Source organism: Podarcis gaigeae, assembly GCF_964106915.1.
Source record: "Podarcis gaigeae genome assembly, chromosome: 1".
NCBI lineage: Eukaryota > Metazoa > Chordata > Lepidosauria > Squamata > Lacertidae > Podarcis > Podarcis gaigeae.
In genome coordinates, this window is record NC_139678.1 from 131,321,106 (window position 1) to 131,334,642 (window position 13,537).

The 13,537-nt window shown below is 45.7% G+C and overlaps 1 protein-coding gene and 1 long non-coding RNA gene across 12 annotated transcripts in view; both read right to left on the reverse strand.

The window, feature by feature from the left end:
* PLEKHM3 (pleckstrin homology domain containing M3) overlaps positions 1 to 13,537 on the reverse strand; it is a 798,157-nt gene that overhangs the window by 758,867 nt on the left and 25,753 nt on the right. For all 10 annotated transcript variants that reach the window (XR_014557238.1, XR_014557239.1, XR_014557240.1 and 7 more), the window contains one exon: positions 5,488 to 5,633. Coding sequence is in view for 4 of the 10 variants with exons in the window: in XM_083707671.1 (XP_083563797.1) it covers positions 5,488 to 5,633 (146 nt within the window). In the remaining 6 variants the exon portion in view is untranslated. The remainder of the gene's footprint in view (positions 1 to 5,487; positions 5,634 to 13,537) is intronic.
* LOC310833677 overlaps positions 1 to 13,537 on the reverse strand; it is a 244,055-nt gene that overhangs the window by 104,348 nt on the left and 126,170 nt on the right. The gene's annotated exons all lie outside the window — the stretch shown is intronic.

A 13,537-nucleotide genomic window follows, 5' to 3' on the forward strand; every position in this document is an offset into this window, starting at 1 on the left:
CTAGGTTGGCAGGAGCAGGGACCGAGCAACGGGAGCTCACCCCATCGCGGGGATTCGAACCGCCGACCTTCTGATTGGCAAGTCCTAGGCTCTGTGGTTTAACCCACAGCACCACCCACATCCTATATCTATCATCTATCAATCTATTTTGAGCATTTGTAGCCCACTCTTCAGCCAAAAAGGCTCGCAGAGTGGCTTACATGAAATCAAAACAAGATACTCCCTACCTGCACACTTATATTCTAAGAAATAAACTTTGGCTCTATCCCTTCTTTTCCTGATGAAAGGACAAATTTTAAGACCACAAAGCTAGTTTGCCTTGCTATACAAGAGTCATCTGTGTTAAAACAGAATAAAGTAGTCTTTTGTATTTGGATATGGAATTAAATTTGTTAATCTTAATGGGTTAATACTTGAAATGTGGTTGCATATTTTTTAATGCCGTCAAAAAAGAAGAAAAAACTTCCTCTCTTTTCCAACACATGAAAGAAACAGGACACGAAATTAATTTTGCAGATTCCAAATTGCTCTTTAACACGGAACATCACCACAAGAGAATAATCATGGAAGCCATCGAGATAGAGAAACACCCTCACAACATGAACAAGCGTGACGACACATCCCGCTTGCCAGACATCTGGAAATTAGCCCTCTCCACAAAAACTGACACCAGATCCAGAGGCACACAGAACGCCAACACCAATCAACCACACCAGACCCAAACCCAGACCCTCTCCACAGATGAATTACTGACACCATCCAGTAGCCAATCCATGGTGGCACCTCCGGATGCTGCACCCCCCTGCAATCCCTACACAGATCTGGCTGACACAAGCCACAAAACCACAGCTCGCCCCTATACACGAAGCCAAGCCAAAGCACAACTAAGTGCAATACAGCCATCTTCTCAGGAAAACTCTTCACAAAGTTCAAGAGGTCAAGACACAAAGACTTTAGCAACTAATCCACACCTAATGACCCACCTAAGTGGTACTCAGGATATCACTCAAGAAATCACTCAAGGTATCTCTCAAGTAATTAAGGAACAAAAGAAGAAAAGGCACACTAGCCTGGGAACTTCCTCTCTGCCCAGAACATTGGAGGCTAGACACCACACCCCCTCTACAGTATTTATAGGAACTCAAACATTGAGATCCCGCTCTGTTCCAGTAACAAGAAGCCGAAAGCACCAGCCTGAAGATGACGAGTGAGACCTCGTCGAAACGTCGCCTAGACACCCCAACTTTTACACGGGAAGACACCCGAGGACACCAAAACCTGCATATATATATATATATATATATATATGGGTATATGAAACATTATTAATAAACCTGGTCACAAAACAAGGCAAGACAGCAGCTGTCAGTTATGCTGAGGAACTTTTGTGTACATGTTTGTACATCTATATACAGCCATACCTTGGATCCCGAACGCCCTGGAACTTGGACGTTTTGGCTCCTGAATGCTGCAAACCGGAAGTGATTGTTCCGGTTTGCGAACATTCTTTTGGAAGACAAACGTCCGACAGGGCTCCCACAGCTTCTGATTGGCTGCAGGAGCTTCCTGCAGCCAATCAGAAGCCGCAATTTGGTTTTCAAACGTTTTGGAAGTCAAACAGACTTCCGAAACGGATTCCAGTCGATTTCCAAGGTACGACTGTGTTGCCACATTCTTCCAGCTCCTGTTAGAGCCACTGTGGCGGTGAGAGTTTCGGTCTTAGATTGGAGAGTTCCAGGTTCAAATCTCAACTTAGGCACAAAGCTTAACTGGTGACTCCCTCTCACCCTCGCCTAATTCTAAGGCTTGTTGGGAGAATGCAATGGGAAGAAGCAAGAATATCACAGAGATCCTTGGAGGAAAAGGGGGAATAAACTGTTAGAAAGAGCTCATGATTTCTATTCAGCCATATTTATCACCAAAGCTTCCTTATGAAACTAATCACCATCTCACAAGGGAAACGAAGTCCAAGACCTACTAAGAGCTCCACAAAGCACTTCTAGTTTGAAAAACCTGGTGATGCTTCCTCAGTAATCAATCAAGTTGTTGCAGGTTGAACTGAAGCAAACAGCCACAAAAGTAGTTGCGTGGTGTTGATCTTGGTTGTACAAAGCAACGGGGGAAGACTCTATTTCAATCAAGCTGTGAACGGCCATATGAAACACAGCCTACCACTAATCAGATATTTTTGCCTGTGAAGTGCTTGATAATCCCATCTCCTGTCCTAGGGCAGATAGGAAAAACAGGATTTTATCAAGTTTCTGGTAGGAATGGTACCAGCATGGTAGACTGAGTTTGACCTGGTGGTCATAACATGAGCAGGTCTGAACTCCAGTTCCATAATCCCAAGAATTTGTCTCATCAGATAAAGACTCAGCGAGGATTTTTCTGTGTCTTTTCTCCATATTAAATGTACTTAGTAAGAACAAAATGTCACGTGCACCAGGGTAAGTCAGATATTATTTTGCAAAATGAGCCCAAGGATTTTTGCCTTTATAATATTACTACTTTTAATGTAGTTACATTATAATTGGGAAGGATATATGGAATGAATGGGATGTGAGCTCTGCAAAGTTGTCAAAGGGGGTTGGGGGACAGGTTAAAGGTAAAGGTACCCCTGCCCGTACGGGCCAGTCGTGTCCGACTCTGGGGTTGCGTGCTCATCTCGCTCTAGAGGCCGTGAGCCGGCGCCGTCCGAAGACACTTCCGGGTCACGTAGCCAGCGTGACGAAGCTGCAGCTGGCGAGCCAGCACCAGCGCAGCACACGGAAACGCCGTTTACCTTCCCGCTATAAAGTGGTCCCTATTTATCTACTTGCACTTAAGAGTGCTTTCGAACTGCTAGGTGGGCAGGAGCTGGGACCGAATGACGGGAGCTCACCCCGCTGCGGGGATTCGAACCGCCGACCATACGATCGGCAAGTCCTAGGCACTGAGGTTTTACCCACAGCGCCACCCGCTGGTGGCGGGTGACAGGTTACTGATGGCTATAAAGAGGACTTGGTTTATTAACTACATTCCTTAGAAGAAGAAATGTCACATTTCAAGACAGTTGTGCTCTTTTGCTCACAGGCATCCTGATGTGGTCAGAGAATATGACCTTTTGTCTTGTTGCCCTTGCAATAATAATAATAATAAAAAGTCTATGTCAGTTAGCAAGAGACTGAGCAAGTGTAAGAACTTTCGGGACAGAACCAATTTTGGATGAAGACCTCTGCAGCACCCAGGGAACAGAGCGAAGCTTCCCACAATTGCTCCATTCAACATTCAAAGTATTGGTGCTGACCTTTAAAGCCCTAAATGGCCTTGACCCAGTATACCTGAAGGAGCGTCTCCACTCCTATCGTTCAGCCTGGACACTGAGGTCCAGCTCTGAGGGCCTTCTGGCAGATCCCTCCCTGCAAGAAGCGAAGTTACAGGGAACCAGTCAGAGGGCCTTCTCAGTAGTGGTGCCCACCCTTTGGAACGCCCTCCCAAGAGATGTCAAGGAAATAAACAACTATCTGACTTTAGAAGACATCTGAAGGCAGTCCTGTTTAGGAAAGTTTTTAATGTCTGATGTTTTATTATATTTTTAATATTTTGTTGGAAGCCACCCAGAGTGACTGGGGAAACCCAGTCAGATGGGCGGGGTAAAAATTATTATTATTATTATTATTATTATTATTATTATTATTATTATTATTATTATTATTAATATTTTGTACTAGCCTGCCTATCTAGTTAGACATAACAACTGTCTTTGATAAATATATACCCGCAGAGCAATTGTGAATGTGCTGCATATATAGATGAAATTAATTAATCACTTCTTTTGAACACTGGTACTATTGCCTTGACCTCTGTGCTTTCCTCCTCTGATCCCAGGTTGCAACCATGACGGATCGTAGCATTACACTTTTTCTAAGATTTCCCCCATGGCATCCAGTTAAGACAGCAAAACAGTGTGAAAATACACCCTCCAGTTGCCCTGAAGCTGGTCAGTGCAAGCTCATCCTCATTCTAAATCCTGCTGTGGTTGAGTGCTTCATATTCCTGACCCAGCACAATGCTGAATCCAGTGCTTTGCTAGATTTAGACCTCGGTACACGAAGCAGACGTGTGGGCAGGGGACAGGATGACACGTAAAACACAGTTGATATTACACATGAACAGTGAGTTCTGACTGAACAAATGAAAACACATGCCTAGTTGTATCAACATTACCAAATAAGGCTCATGCTATGGCGCATACATTGATTCCCCTACGCCGAATTTTTGCAGAGAAAAATAACAGGTTCACATTTTTACCCGGGAGCAGCAATAAGAACAGGAGGCGAGAGCTCTCAATGGCTCCATTTGACTCATTCAGTGCTCTGGAGATTAAGCAGCGCCAAAGTTTCCAAAATAATTTGCAGAGGCACAGACATTTGCAGTTGGGAAGCATGTAATGAGGACTGAAACCTCACCAGGTCTCCGTGAGGCTTAATAGGAAATGTCTTGTGCACAAGTGAAAAGGGTGGAAAGCCAGAATTAAGAAACAGCCTTCTGTCTGTCAAAGCCGGTCAGTGCTGCCCATCTCCGATAGCAAGTTGACATCAAACCCTGCTTTGGCTGTGATACCCAATGGATCTCAGCTCAAGGTCCCCACAGAATTCCTCCATATATAACGGTATCTGAGCAAGCTGTCTTCAACTTGTGGTGACTTTAAGTGTCAGTCAAAGCACAGGGGAGGGTGTGCACCTTACTCGGGCTGGGCCAAAGAAGTGTTCAGCCAAGACTCCCTCCACCACACAAGCATTGTGGGGAAGGCAGAAAAATCTCAAAATGTTCAGACGGAGGTGGGTTTATGTTTAAGGCAAGGTGTCTGAGCGTTTTCCCTTTAAAGCCCTAAACGGCCTCGGTCTAGTATACCTAGCCCGGACACTGAGGTCCAGCACCGAGGGCCTTCTGGCAGTTCCCTCGCTGCGAGAAACCAAGTTACAGGGAAACAGGCAGAGGGCCTTCTCGGTAGTGGCACCCGCCCTGTGGAACACCCTCCCACCAGATGTCAAAGAGAAAAATAACTACCAAACTTTTAGAAGACATCTGAAGGCAGCCCTGTTTAGGGAAGCTTTTAATGTTTGATAGGTTATTGTATTTTAGCGTTTTGTTGGAAGTCGCTCAGAGTGGCTGGGGAAACCAGGGTATGTATGTATTTTATTATTATTATTATTATTATTATTATTATTATTATTATTATTATTATTACCTCTCTTTCCCCAACTCATTTCTACAGAAAAAGAAAGCTTTGCCAAGTGGTGACGAGGCTGCAGCCTCAGCACTATTCCCTCCTCACAGGGGACAGAGTGCCTGATGGGAACATGCTATGTCACAAGGTTGTGTGGATTCCGGGGGCTTTCTTGGAGATGAGGACGATGGCTTCCCCCGCTGGTTTCGCACTCAGCGCAACTGTTCATATGGCCATTCGTCACTAAGGGCAGGAGAAGGGATTCCTTCATGTCCTACCTTGTATTTTGAAGTGTCCCAGTTATGAACCAGCCGAGCAGGAATGAGAAAGCTGTCATCCACATGACAGATGCTGCAGTAGTACCACCCGCTGTAACTGCACACCTTGGCTTTACCATTGGAGAGGCCTATGGACCGCTGACAACCTGTCAATACGGGGGGGGGGGGGGGGGAGGAAAAAAAAAAACAGTTTTTAAAAATGCAGGACTCTTAGCAGTATTGGAAGGAAATCTCCATAACTACACGCTGCTGCGTTTTAGTAAGAGAGTGAACACAGAATATATAATTACTTTTTTCAAAACAGAACAATTACAGCTCTAAATAAATATTAATGAATATTTAATTAATTAATAATGAGAAAATGAGGCGTTTTTGATAACTGCTTGTGTGACATTCCATGCTATCCTATTACAAAATACAGTCGTACCTTGGAAGGCGAACAGCGTAGTTCCCTGAACGTTTTGGCTCCCGAATGTCGCAAACCTGCAGCCAATAGGAAGCCGCGCTTTGTTTTTCGAACGTTTTGGAAGTCGAACGGACTTCTGGAACAGATTCCGTTCGACTTCCAAGGTACGACTGTACAAGATTCTGAACCACACAAATCTCTAACACGTCCTCATATGCTATGAAATAGTTTCAGGAATCCATGTACAAGCCCAGTTTCATATTACAGTGGTACCTCTGGTTACATACTTAATTTGTTCCGGAGGTCCATTCTTAATCTGAAACTGTTCTTAACCTGAAGCACCACTTTAGCTAAGGGGACCTCCTGCTGCTGCTGCACCGCCGCTGCGCGATTTCTGTTCTTATCCTGAAGCAAAGTTCTTAATCTGAAGCACTATTTCTGGGTTAGTGGAGTCTGTAACCTGAAGCGTATGTAACCTGAAGCGTATGTAACCCGAGGTACCACTATCTCTTTAGGAGACCCACTTTGGCTCTGGGCTTCCAGTTGCAAAACTGTTCAGTGGTACCTCGGGTTACATACGCTTCAGGTTACAGACTCCATTAACTCAGAAATAGTACCTCGGGTTAAGAACTTTGCTTCAGGATAAGAACAGAAATCGCACAGCGGCGGTGCAGCAGCAGCAGGAGGCCCCATTAGCTAAAGTGGTGCTTCAAGTTAAGAAAAGTTTCAGGTTAAGAACGGACCTCCGGAACGAATTAAGTACTTAACCCGAGGTACCACTGTACTGTATTGGCTGCTCTTCCTGATGACCGTGGTTGCTTGGCAGCCTGCTTTGTGGAATGGATTAGGGTGTGTGAAGAAGCCCGGTCCATCACTTTCGAGCTTCTCAAAAGCACCCTTCTTACAATTCTATGATTCTAAGAATATTGGGCTTGCTTTGAAACGACGTGCTCTTAGAATGCTCAAGCTGAGAGCAAGTCACACAGATCTGGGGGTGAGGGAAAGGGGATTGTTAGAAGAGAGATCAGTGCTCAGGCACTGATTACATGTGTCCACAAAAGAAGGTTTCGTGGAGGCCCTGAACGATCTGCCATGAATGTCAGGATGCACACATTTTGCTTATCTGTAAAGTCCAGGTGAATATGCCCAATAGAGGAAGGAGAATGTACATAGCTCACTCATACAGCCCATGCAGAAGGTCCCAGATTAAATTCTGGCCATCTCCAGGCGGGGCTTATCTGAAACGCCGAAGGGTTGTTTCTGGTCCATGGAGACAATACCGAGTCAAGATCAATCAGTGGTCTCGCTCAGTAAATGGCTGCTTCCAATGTTCCTAATACAGTGGTGGCCCGCAAGACGAATGCCTCGCAAGACGGAAAACCAGCTAGACGAAAGGGTTTTCCGTTTTGGAGGCGCTTTGCAAAACGAATTTCCCTATGGGCTTGCTTTGCAAGACGAAAATGTATTCCGAGTTCCTGCAGGGTTTTTTCCCTCCCCCCCTTTTCCTAAGCCCTAAGCCGCTTATCAGCTGATCCGCTAAAAGCCGCTAAACTGCTAATAGCACTAATCCGCTAAGCTGTCAGTGGGCTTGCTTCGCAAGACGAAAAAGCCGCTATACGAAGAGCCTCACAGAACGGATTAATTTCGTCTTGCGAGGCACCACTGTATATAGTGTGGGAGGAGTTAATTGGTTCAATTTAGCATCCATTCAAGCCTATCAACTTCTGCTTCAGGGTGTGCCTCGCCAAAGTTTACTCTTTTGAACCAAGAAAAGTGTCCAAATGGAGATTCAATTATTTTGATAAATTCAAACTCTGATCTCAGATTCAGCGATGACGTCAAATTGAATGCTTGATTCTGAGCCCGCTTCTCGTTTCTTCCATATTTTTTTAAACTTTGGAGTAACCATCAACGTGGCTGCAGAGTATATAGCAAGGGGAAGAATATTCTGTGAGGAACCTGACCGGGAAAAGTTGAAAACAGGAAGCCAAACAGCCATAAAAGCTTCATTCACAGAAATTGCCTGGACATTTTCAGACGTTTCAACTAGAAACCACGAGGGCTAGAAACATGAATCTTAAAATAAAAAGCTGGAGATCCCAGAAGTCAAAGTTCTCTGCCAGGTACCAGTCAGCCCTCTACACATATGGCATCCTGAAGAAGGCAGCTCTGTCCTGCTGCTCCCTTCCTCTAGAAATCTCTATTCCTCCTCTTTGCTCTATGACCTCTCCCAAGGAAGCGATTGCTGCTAAACCTGTTTTCACGCAGCAAAGCCATTCGCTTTCCACTTGATTTGTACTTGCCCTCCATTTCCTTGACAACACATTTTTGACCTGGGTCACACAGCAGAATGCACACAAACAGCCCTGTGTAGCCGAGTGAATTGCAAAACGACAAACTTAAGGAAGAGAGAGAGTGGCAAATAAGAGTACAGCGTCTTCCTGTCCCATTAGACACGACCGCTGAGGTTGCAGCGTTCTCCCTGCCCCAACTGTGTTGAAACTGTTCAACATCCCTCGCCCTGTGCCTGTCGCATGTTTTATTTGACAAGGACCGTTATTCCTACAACCCCTTCAAATCAAGTTATGAAAGCAGTCGATTCCTTTGATGTTAGGAGGTTCAAAGTGATGCACGGTGACAAATGTATCTCGGTGGCAGACACCAATTAAGCTATTTGCAAAAAATAAAGAAAGGAAAGGAAGAGGCGGGAGCAGTGATACAGCACAAGGTTGAGTACCTCTGTTGCATAGAGTCTGGATTCTAAGGCTTACAATGCCATTCCTTTCTTAGACTTCTGCCCCCCTCCCCTTCTTATTAACACCATTACATTTACTGGAATGAAATGCCATTGGGTATCCCTTTCCACACTCGCCCCCACCCTCAGTACAGGATTTTTAGAGATGCAAGTGGCCCATTTTAACTTGCAAGGGCACCTCTGTTGAATGAGCAAGCAGCAGCACTCTGTTCAAATCCATACAGGAATTTTCAAGGCATCAGATGTACAACATAATATTGGTTATTGATTAATAAGACAGGGGTGGGGAACCTTTTTGGTCTCAAGAGTAAGATTCTGTTTTTCTCCCAACTCCTCCTTTTCAGGGTCTTACAACTCTCCAGTTCTGTGATTCCTTTGTACATGATGGTGTATGTTTTAGGATGTGGGTGGTGCCATGGGTTACACCACAGAGCCTAGGACTTGCCGATCAGAAGGTCGGCGGTTCGAATCCCCGCGATGGGGTGAGCTCCCGTTGCTCAGTCCCTGCTCCTGCCAACCTAGCAGTTCAAAAGCACGTCAAAGTGCAAGTAGATAAATAGGTACCGCTCCGGCGGGAAGGTAAACGGCGTTTCCATGCACTGCTCTGGTTTGCCAGAAGCGGCTTAGTCATGCTGGCCATATGACCCAGAAGCTGTACACCGGCTCCCTCGGCCAGTAAAGCAAGATGAGTGCCGCAACCTCAGAGTTGGTCACAACTGGACCTAATGGTCAGGGGTCCCTTTACCTTTTATTACTACTACAACAGCAACAACAACAGCTGATAGAACGGACAGGAGGAAAAGGAGAATGGTGCTGAAAGCCTGAAAAGATAAAATAGGCACCAGGCAAACTTGAGGAGAAAGAAGGGCCCTCTCCCTGGCTGCCACACACCACACCTCAGGGGGCTGGGGAACCCAGAGGAAGGCTTCCAAGGAAGATAACTTTGCCTAGAAAATCCATGGTCAGCTGGTATCACCTTTGAGGAAGCATTCTGCCACGTGCGCGAGGAGGAGGAGGAGGAGGAGGAGGAGGAGGAGGAGGAGGAACACCTCTTCTAGGATGACACCTGCACGCATGTCACAGCAGGCACTACCGAAAACCAGGGAAAATATTTGCTCTTCAGAATTCCTTGTGCGTCATTGTCTTTGAGAATTGCATGCCTGGGGAAAGAGACTGTCTTTAACACACTGAGCTTTGTGAGCTGCTCCGGGAGCCTGGGTTAAAAAATATATTCCATATTCCTCACGCTTGGCTTTTCAAACTTCAACAGATTCAAAAGTGCAAACAAATTCAGATCTTTAGGATCCGTTGGCTATGGTTTCTTTAATCAGGTGGCAGCCCTAAGGGGGGGGGGGGGAGGCAAGCACAATGTGCTCTCAGATAAGAGCCTGTTGCAACACACATATGCAAGCAGTCTGTCCATGACCCTATGTGCCATCTTGCTAGGTCATCTTCTCTGCAGGCTTCGCAACATAAATTGTTGGCAGCCTGAAGACCTTTGCACAAGGCTCTGGTGACCAGTTTATGTCAACAGACAGTATTTGCGGGTTTTTCTGTGTGTGCTGCTCAGGAAGGCCATCGGAGAAAGCATGCGGGGAGAATGAGATGGTCTGCAGACCACCCTCACTGCCCGGCAGACAAGAGAGGTAGAGGGCTTCACTTATGCTGTGAACAATTCTGCGCTTTGTGCATGTTCATTTGGCACAATTGCAGAAGTCTAGCAACTGGGCAGGACGCAGGTGGTGCTGTGGGTTAAACCACAGAGCCTAGGACTTGCCGATCAGAAGGTCGGAGGTTCGAATCCCCGTGATGGGGTGAGCTCCTGTTGCTCGGTCCCTGCTCCTGCCAACCTGGCAGTTCGAAAGCACATCATGTGCAAGTAGATAAATAGGGACCGCTCTGGCGGGAAGGTAAACGGCGTTTCCGTGTGCTGCTCTGGTTCACCAGAAGCGGCTTAGTCATGCTGGCCACATGACCCGGAAGCTGTCTGCGGACAAACGCCGGCTCATTTGTACCTAGCAACTGGGTAGGAAAGCTTTCAAGCGCTTGAAAAATTCAACAGGCCTTCTTTGCCTGTGCATCCTGGCCCACCACACCAGACACAACACAGCTGACAGTGCACATAATGGACCACGGAGGCAAAAATCTGAATGCTAATAAATAGCTTGTACAATGCCCTGGTACAGACAGGCCTGCGGTGTTTCACACAGAAAGGTTCTGCCTTTTCCCAATCCCATTCTCCTTCCCCCAGCCTCCCCCTCATATCACGGGCAGTGGAAGGAGAGGTGGAATACATATGTAGTAATAAAAATAAATAACAGAAGGTCTCCAGAGGTCTCTCTTATTGCTGGCCAAGTTGCATCAGCCTTTAACGAGGCAAACCATTTTTAAATAAAAATTTTAAAATCCTGCCCTTTGGTATGTTTGCAAACCTCAAAATCTAAGCCAATAAAACCTGAGTGAAATACTACACTGGTTATCTCGCAAAGGTGAATATGCTGCAGGAGAAACCTTCACCCTTGAAACTGGCTGACTTTTTACTGCTTGGATTTCACAATCTCAGCATCACAAAACCACCAAGTACAACAATGCGGCACATTGCACACCTGCAAACACGTCTCACTCCCCCCCCCCCCCACTGTTAGAAGCAATAAAGATGATGCAAGGACTGGGGAATAGAATGTTTCAAGAGCTGAGTGGACCTGCTCTTTGGCGAGGTGAGGAATAAGGACGGGAATGGGGAGCCAACCATTCCCCAAGCAATGCATTTCTCACACCCTTGTCTGAAATGTGGGGGAAAGGGTTTTGCCTGGATTCAAAGCAGGGAAGGGTTTTTCTCCTCTATTTATTTATTTCATAAAAGTTATACACCCCTTGCTTGAAACAGACCTGCAGAGGAGTCAGGGCAGCGAAAAGAAGAGCTTTCTCACACACAGTATCATTAACATATGGAATCTGCTAATGGCACCAGTTTAGAAGGCTCTGAAAAGGGATTAGCCAAATTCATGGAAGGGCATTCTTATTGGGGGGTTTTAATTAAAGATTTTTGGGGAGGGTTTTACAAAAGTACATAGATCGTTTCTGTTTTCAGATAGCCAAGTCCTTTCTACAGATAAGTTATATTCAATGTGAGACATTAATGTTGTGGTCAATATAAGGTTGGGGGAGGGGGGGGAGTAAACTTTCATTCTCTTACTTGGTTGCTACTAGCTGATCTAGCTAAATGACAACTCCGATTTCGCTGAATACCAGTTGCTTCCAAGGGGAGGGAGAGGCAAGTAGGAAAGACATGCTGATTTCATGCACCCTGCTTGTGGGCTCCTTGGAAGATTCTGGTTGGCCACCACCACAAACAAACATGGGTGCACAAAAGATCTGATCCAGAAGGGTTTTATGTTCAAGGATGAGGAACATTCCGTTTTTCTTTTTCTTTTTAATCTTTCATTAGATAGGACCTCACCGTGACCAAAAGCCCCTGAGCACTGAACCACTGCTTCCATCAGCCACAAATTTGCACATTGCAGGAAACATACTGTGATAATAACAATGCTAAAGTAAAATTGTGGCAGCATGTTTGTGGGCTACATGTGCATGCATTATACACAATTCCAGACCTATCAGAAGATTTTCAAATGCCCCTAATATGCAAGAATGATGGCATGACTGGTCGAGCGTGGAAAATGGCACTGCACCAGAGCATTCTGAAGGCAAAAAACCCCACACCTTCATGAATATGAACTGAACACATGCAAACAATCTCACTTTATTTTGAGGTCTGGTGAAACATAGTGGCCAAGAGTGCCAGTCAAGACCAGGACAATGACAGGGTATCTCTGGCTCATGGGCCCATAAGGCAATTTCTGACCAGCCTTCCTTCATGTGAGTGACTTTGTTAAATGTGGCATGCAGAGGGTTGACTGCTTTCTGATCCAGCCCATCAGGTGAAAGTGGCTTCCTACCCTAGACTAGGATCAAAGAGACCAAAACTTAAAACGCAGCTGCAAAGCTCATTTGGTGACGTTGTCCACTCACAGCCTCTCATTTTAACTTATCTCATGGGGTTGTTGGGTGGGGGAAAACCACCAATGCCATCTTGGAGAAAAGGTGGGATACAAATGAAATAATAAGGCAGCGAACCCCCTGGTTCAGTCCTCATGTCAGCCATGAACAGTCACACACAATGAAGTTTACCATACTTAAATAACATATATGAAGTTGTTTGAAATCTCTAACACATTACAGTGCTGCCTCGCAAGACGAAATTAATACGTTCCGTGAGGCTCTTCGTATAGCGGTTTTTTCGTCTTGCGAAGCAAGCCCATTGACAGCTTAGCGGATTAGCGCTATTAGCGGTTTAGCGGCTTTTAGCGGATCAGCTGATAAGCGGCTTAGGGCTTAGGAAAAGGGGGGAAAAAGGAGAAAAACCCCGCAGGAACTCGCAAGACATTTTCGTCTTGCGAAGCAAGCCCATAGGGAAATTCGTTTTGCGAAGCGCCTCCAAAACAGAAAACCCTTTTGTCTAGCGGGTTTTCCGTCTTGCGAGGCGTTCGTCTTGCGGAGCACCACTGTATATAAATTATGATTATGATTCCAAGCACCATATCTGGGTTTGTAGCAGACACTTGCCCTCATTCTCCCTACCCTGGAATTATTCGCTTTTCTCTTACAGCTGCTTGACTTCCCCCTTAAGTCTTTGCTACTGCAATGTGTGCATGGGAATCGGAAGTTTACAGGATGCCGACAGAGGCATTTAGCATCCTAACACTTGAGCAATAAGAAAAGCCATGTAAAAATAGTAAATGAACTGTATAACAATTGGGTCCATAGGATGAGGTTGCCATAAACAAAACAGGGTGGGAACAAGCTTCCTTAATATGTTTATACAGCGC